General features: G+C 32.7%; 1 protein-coding gene across 7 annotated transcripts; it reads right to left on the bottom strand.

Moving 5' to 3' along the window:
• Positions 1–586: 586 nt before the first annotated feature.
• Positions 587–5,332, bottom strand: LOC102607212 (uncharacterized). 7 transcript variants are annotated; one of them, XM_006491915.4, is made up of 8 exons: positions 5,005–5,331; positions 4,269–4,386; positions 3,964–4,188; positions 3,672–3,872; positions 3,269–3,358; positions 2,426–2,527; positions 2,000–2,344; positions 587–850 (listed from the first exon to the last, which is right to left on the bottom strand). In XM_006491915.4, exons 2-8 carry the CDS (start codon positions 4,275–4,277, stop codon positions 779–781), a joined length of 1,044 nt encoding a protein of 347 aa, XP_006491978.2. In that variant the 5' UTR covers positions 4,278–4,386; positions 5,005–5,331; the 3' UTR covers positions 587–778. The 7 variants fall into 7 exon arrangements, with proteins under 7 accessions (XP_006491978.2, XP_006491973.2, XP_006491976.2 ...); XM_006491910.4 differs by having other exon boundaries at positions 3,964–4,202; positions 5,005–5,329; XM_006491913.4 differs by having other exon boundaries at positions 2,000–2,287; positions 3,964–4,202; positions 5,005–5,329.
• Positions 5,333–7,139: the final 1,807 nt, after the last annotated feature.

Here is a 7,139-nt window from a genome sequence, read left to right as displayed (position 1 = left end):
TCTATATTTATGTGTGTGTGTGTGTGTGAGTGAGTGTGTGTGTGTGTGTGAGTGTGTTTGTGTGCGCGCGCGCACGCGCATGCGTGTGAATGTTTTGAGAAAAAGAAAAAGAAGAATAAATGAAGGAAATGTGTATACATTACAACATCCCTAAGGTTATGAAACTCTAATTAGTGCATTTATATTTAATCTAAAATTTCTGTTTATACTCTTTATTTATTTATTTATAACACTCCAATCATTTTTGTTTTTGAAGAAATATTTGTCAAAGGTAAAAGAAGATTTAACTGAGGTTTTCCTAGGGCAAAGTCATTCATTCAACTCCTACAAATGGCACTTAGTGTAAGCAACTTTAAATCCTGCAAGGAAAACTGCCTTTTGCAACCGCTAAATTTACTCTCTTGAAATGGCACAACAAGAAAGTATCCCCAGCAAAAAGGGAACAAAATGGACGGCCAAATAGGCCTTCCAAAAAAGTCAAACCCGTTTGACCAATGAACATTGAGTTTGAGATGATATTTTTGCCGTCATAACATGGGTCTATAGAACAGAAGAAAAAGGTTCATCATGTTCTTCACATCCTAACTTCAACGGTTAAATTCACACTTTAAAAGACGATGAAATATTTACATTTGGAATAAGATTCAAAGTTAAAAAGAGATATATGTACACAAGTCTAAACTCAGAAGTCTGAAAAATAATCCATACATATTCTAACACTTCAAAGATAGAAGTCCATCACTCATTACAAGTATACAAATCTAACATTCATAAACATCTACAAGTCATCATCAGTCTCTGCATCAGCGTCTACATGTTGGAGGTGCTGCGTGCTAGAAGCATCTGAACCCTGCCAATAGGAGCAACAAAAATCTTTCATTTTTGTATAATATCAGATTATTCCAATGACGCACACGCTCCCTTTTCTGAGTTCAGGTTTATCATCCTATAAGATTCAGTATAGGAAGCAGAACAAAATCATTTTAACATTCATATTTATTTGCTGGTGCCAACAAGAAGCATAGGTACGTTTTTAAACCAATTAACTAATGTTTTTGGAATCAAAAGCTATCAAGGTGACTCAAAAGTAAAAATCGTAACTGTCTCACAGCTGAAAACAAATAGTGCTGCACATAGCTGAATTTGCCCAAGTTCTGTAAAGCTTATATTTCATTTCAATGCCTTTTGCTTTTTGAGGAAAAGAGAAGTACAGCGGATGTGATATATACCAGTGTTATAAGAAGCCCAATAGTATTGTTTTTTTTTGGGATACTAATAACTTGTATTGATATGGCTAAAAAAGCCAACAATACAACAACACAATGGGCTCAAATAAGGCCATATCAGTCTCAATACAGTACTTAGGAAAATATCTAAGACTGAACCTCTTTTTAGGAAAATGGCTAACAAAGACGTTCACTACAAATTCCATGTAACAGAAAGGACAAAAGGACTCCACACACTAAGTTCTCATGGGGTGCTAGAGGAAAATTCCCAATGGTTATTCCACTCTTACTTTACTCACTACCAAAGATTCAAACTGGGACTAACAAACAACTCTATATCCAACATCCCTGGCCAAAATCTAATCTTTTTCATGAAACAATTAAGTGACCACTTCTATAACTTCAAACTGAAAATACAATAAAAATACCCCAATCAAGCTGCTAATCCTCTTCTACATTTTCACAGCTCAATGTTATAAAGAAACCAACTCTGCAAAGCATGGTTAAAATTCAAAAGCAAACAGCCAACAGGATTTGAGTATCTGTAACTTCATACTATTAAAGATAAACAAAAAGTATAATATTACTGTGAAATCAGAAAAGAGCAAAAAAATGATCCTCCCCAAGAAATCCTTGATAAAAGAAACTCTGAAACCATCTAAAAGCTCCCACAGTCTCAATTCCACAATCCAAATACCAAGTTTATTCAAAAGCCTCTTTCTAAAATAAAAATAGATAAATAATTTTGGTTTATGCATATGAAAACTTAATACCTGCTCACTTGCAGATGTGTGAATCTCAGCAGCAAATCCATCAAAATACCGTTGCATAAATGAATACATTTCATCATATTTCCTCTGCAGGTCAGTGTATTTGCATTGAAGGTCATCATAGTTGGATTGCAAACGGCTTAACTCCTCTTTTACCAGTTCATAATTTAGTCTTGAATTTTCACGTAACAAATCTGCGGGTGATGGCCCATGCCCATAGGTTCGAACATATCCATGACCATCAGGTCCCATAACTTCTGTAAATACTTGATCTCTCACAGCTTCTGTTTGCTGTTCTTTCGGTATTTGAGACAGACGTTCATGAAATTGACTCTGAGAACATTCAAACTTAACTAGAACATGAAATATCTATATAAATGTTTTACTATTAAAGCGTATGAATATACCAACAAATATTTTTTTACGCACAATTATTTCAACGCTCTCTGGATCAGCTATACTACCATCAGGCTTTGATCGAGTCTCAATGAAAACACTTATCCGATCCGTCTTTTTTCCTTTTTTCTTCATCTAAAATTTAGGCATAGTCTTTCAAAATCAGAAATGGTTTAACAACTAAGCTACAAAATCATTTAACTATTAAAAGACAACACACATAAAGTTAACTTGGAAAATTATTGGTCAATTAGACCATTTATGTTTTATGTCATTCTTATACGTATCCAAGTGTTTGAACCAAACACCAAAACAACAACTAAACACACATACAATTAACTTGGAAAATCATAGGCAAATTAGATCATGTATAACTTTATGTCATGCTTCTATGTCTCCAAGTGTTTGAACAAAACAAAAAGAGACACATGCACCAAAAAAAAAAAAAAATGGATGGGACAACATCATAAATTAGCTAGTGGATACCATTTATAAAGAATTATAAATGCGTAATTCATGTATCATTCCAAAATTGAAAAACAAAACAAAAAGCATCACCAATCAACAGAACAGATATAACAGAAGAACAAACATTCTAATATATAAACAGACTGAACAAGAAACAAGCAGTCTGACATACATCCAGCAGGAACAGAAGACAGTTATCAATCTTGTAAAGCAACAAATTCACCAAAAGCAAAGATTCAGCAATCAAAATCTGAGCTCAAAAACCTAAATTCAATTTTCCAGCTCAAATATCTGAATTCCCCATCAAAAGCCTCAGATCCATTCAAGCTCAGCACATCAACGAAGAATTATCAATCATTCGAAGCTCAATTTATTGGTAAAGTATCAAATACATGCTTCAACACAAACCTGCTCTCTCTTAATGGCAAATGAAGTTCGACCTGTCCTATGAACTGAAGACACTTGTGCACGATTGGTTTTGTTCTTCTCTGCTGTGGCCTGCAATATTTTGTATAAAAATTGAAATCACACTAAAGAAAATGTTTTTATTCTTTTCTATTGAACACTGTACTGAAAAAACAAGAATATAGATTGTCAATGGCCAATTTCAGAGATTAGAGATTTTAATAGATTAATAAACAATTTCAATAAAGGTATCATAGTAGTGGTCAAAAAAACATAACACCATCATATTAGACAACAAACATGTGAAAGTAAAAACTGAAATCAAATGACACAATTTAGAGCTATAAATATTCAGTTTTTTCATTATTCCATATCAATTAAATTTAAGACATTGTTAATCACATACCTTAGCTTCCTCAGTGCCCCAATAAGCTACAAGTGTCCTCCATTGCTCTGCAACAACTCTAGGAGGAGTGAATGCAATGCGTTCTACATATGTCTTGTTATTATAATGGTCACACTTCAACCGACTCTTCCAGTTCTTCCAAAGTTTTCCTATGTTCCTTAAGCAATGGGATTTGTAAGCGTCAGGAGCATCGGTGTTATCCTGCAATATAGCATGAACATTATTATGTTGTAAACATGAAACGAAACTAATATGTTTTAAAGTATTTCATACGTTTTAAAATATTACATACTTTCACTTCTTTCCAAATATCTTTAAGAATATTCTCTGGCATGTCAATCCACTCAACATATGTCAGAGGAACCTTATGCCCATTCCTTGCAATAATCCCAAGTTGGGTTTTAAACTTATTGGAATTTGGACCAATCACTTGCCATTCAGAATTAAAATCTAAATGCATTATTTTCCCTGAGCCCCATTGGGCAACACCAAGAGCAGGGCCACGAGCTTGCCTCGCCTGAGTTGAGTCATCTGATGTTATTAGAAAATATTAGCAACGTGTCTCAAATAATATTAACATATGGTTTGTAGATATACCTTCTTCATCTACATGTGTAAGAAGACGAGAAGATGAGGCTCGTCTTTGTGACTCTGCCTGCTGCCAAAGTATACCATCCATGGATATACCTCTCTTTTTTCTTGATGCCATAATTAACTACAATCAAATATTAAATATATTGTTAGAGAACTTTTTGCTCCATGAAAGAAAAACACCAGTATTTTGTTTTTCTGCAAATGCTGAAATTAAATGCGAGAATATTCGTTAAGAACAAACATTTTATTTCCTTACACATTATAAGACCCTCAAAATATGATTCCTCATTTTCAATGAAAGAAATAATGCTTATCAAGGACCAGTAGATTTCTGAGCTACTTCCAATTTTGTTTAAGAAGCCGAGAAAGAGGTTTACGATCATATATAGACTAGTTCAACGGTCCTTTACTATTGTAAGCAAAGAAAATAATGTATTTTTTGAAATGACATTAACCGAAAAAATTAAAGCCAAGACTAATCAAAGGAAATAGTGAACTACACATAAAACCATACATTCCCTTTATCCCTTTAAGTATTAAGCACCCAGCTAATTAAACCATTCAAGCTACAGCAATTTTACAAGGAAACTATTTGCACTAATCACTCACAGTAGCAAGTTATCAAACAGTTAATAGGCGAGAGTTCAATCAAGCATATGTAAAAACTGTAACAGAAATACGACAAGGTCATGCATGAATTGTCAGAATATCAATCATGCACAATGTAAATGAAACTAACCTTCACAATAAAGATCGAAAACGGAAATCGATTTTGCAACTAACTTTCAGAATCAATATCTGATGTAGAAAACGAAAAAAGTGATCAGATTAGCTTCAATAACTATCACATGCAGCTATCGAGCGAGCAAAACTAGCAGTGAAATGAAACTCATCCAGGCTGGTATTTGCTTGGTTTGACGGTACGGCCGGCCGCTGTTGCCCGTTTGCCACCGCCTGATCGTTGCTGTCTATGACAATTCAAGCAAGGAGCTGGACGCTGTAACGCTGGAGTTTTTACGGTGATTTGGATTTTGTAAATTTCAGTTAATTTAATTTTGTTTCGGATATTTAAAAATAAAATATAGAATTTGACGAGGGTAATTTTGAGTCCGTCTCTAAACAAGGGGCAATATTGTCAATTAACTAAATTTCAGACGGTTTTGGTTGCTATTTGAACGGCTAATTTTTTCTCCACACTCTATTTTAATTAAACATTTTATAATTTAAATAATTTAAAAAAAATTACATAATTAACTGTTTGTTCTTTTTCTCTTACCAATTATATAAATTCTCATTAATTCATTTAAATATTTTTTTTTAGTTGTAAATAATTGATATCATTAATTAAGAGGAACAAGACCACCATTTAAAAATAAATATAACTAAATTCTTATCAACAATAAAAGTTAAGGAATATTAAGAAATTAATTTTTACAACCACAAGAGCTAATGAATACATAAAAAAAAAATCTTATATGTAGAAAGTATTGAATATAGAGATCATGATGTATTAAGAAAGAAAAAAAAAGAATTTAAAAAAGAGTGAAAGTGAGTATTTAGTTTGCCAAATTTGAAAGTAAAGAGAGAATATTCAATTGTTAGGTGAAGAAAAAGTAATTAAAGAAGGGTAATTTTAAAATTCTAAATTTTTTATAACAAATTTATTTTTTAATGTGGGTATAGAGAAAAATATGTTCAAATAGTTCCACCCTTAGTTGCTCGGTGATGCTGTCTAAAATTTAGTTAATTGACAATATTGTCCCTTGTTTGAATTTAAATACATAAATTTACAGAAATATTCGGTGGAGCATCTCCACCGTTGAGTCAACTAATTGCAACTGCAAGATTAGAAGTATGAAATGGACGGTTATGATAACAAGTACGTACAACATATGCATTGTAGTCGAATATGGGGCAACCTGTAGAGCGAGTAGCAGGATATGAAAAAATTGAATAACTTGGTTATACGCAAGAATAAGCCAACTGAGGAATGAAATAAGTCGACTGAGGGATGAAATAAATTTAAAAACACGTACAGTTTCGTATCTTACTTGTAAGTGTCGAAACAAAATTAATTGATAATTTCTAGCATTTTTTTAAGAATTAATATGAAAAAAAAAGAAATGAAATATGGAAGCTGCTAAAATAAAAAAGAAATGAAATATGGAAGCTGTAAATTTTAGCAAGAGTTGAAGAAGCATCGTTGATTATGTGGGAGCTGCTACCTTACGTTGCATGTAAGGTACAGTCTCTCACAAACTCAGATGTGGGTCTCACTTGGGCCCACCAACCTTGTGAGAGGCTGTACCTTACATGCAACATAAGATAGTAAAAGCCTGATTATGTTGGTATCCTTGTATCATGTTGGTTAGGAAGGAAATAGGAATGGCTTTTAAAGATCTACCTTCGGGTAAAAAAGGTAAAAGTACAATAAACGGAGCAATAGATATGATAGAGAGGCCGGATATAAGGGAAAGTTCATGTCCAGGTGTGCACTTGATCGTTTTGCTACCATGCAGCGTGTTGGCTAGAGATTGTTGGGCGCTTAGGCAAAATTTTCTTAGACGCTTGCTTACATTGAGTATCTTTATCACTCAAACAAATATAAAAGGATTTAATATTTAATCAAATTTTAACTATTTCTTAAATATCAACAATTAATAAGATAGTACAAAATTTTCAAAAGAAACAATAGTTAAGAAGATATATATATATATATATATTCCTTTAGAGCTATTATTTAAAGAAACTATTGGATCCTCAATCAAAGTTGGGTTAAATGTGAATAATTATGTGTTGCTGACTGTCATATAAGGTTAAACCTATAAGGTTAAACCCAATTAAAAGTGATCTATTAAGATTTTTGATAAATTA

The sequence above is a fragment of the Citrus sinensis genome, chromosome 3 (assembly GCF_022201045.2).
Source record: "Citrus sinensis cultivar Valencia sweet orange chromosome 3, DVS_A1.0, whole genome shotgun sequence".
In the NCBI taxonomy this organism is placed as follows: domain Eukaryota; kingdom Viridiplantae; phylum Streptophyta; class Magnoliopsida; order Sapindales; family Rutaceae; genus Citrus; species Citrus sinensis.
Note: the sequence above shows the minus strand (reverse complement) of the source record. Positions and strands in the feature narration are given on the sequence as shown.

Coding starts and splice junctions, on each gene's coding strand:
- LOC102607212 (XM_006491910.4), bottom strand. CDS start 4,380: ATGGCATCAAGAAAAAAGAGAGGTATATCCATGGATGGTATACTTTGG. Junction 3,873..3,963: donor ATATTTGGAAAGAAGTGAAA/GTATGTAATATT, acceptor GCTATATTGCAG/GATAACACCGATGCTCCTGA. Junction 2,345..2,425: donor CAGAGAGCGTTGAAATAATT/GTGCGTAAAAAA, acceptor GTTCTAGTTAAG/TTTGAATGTTCTCAGAGTCA.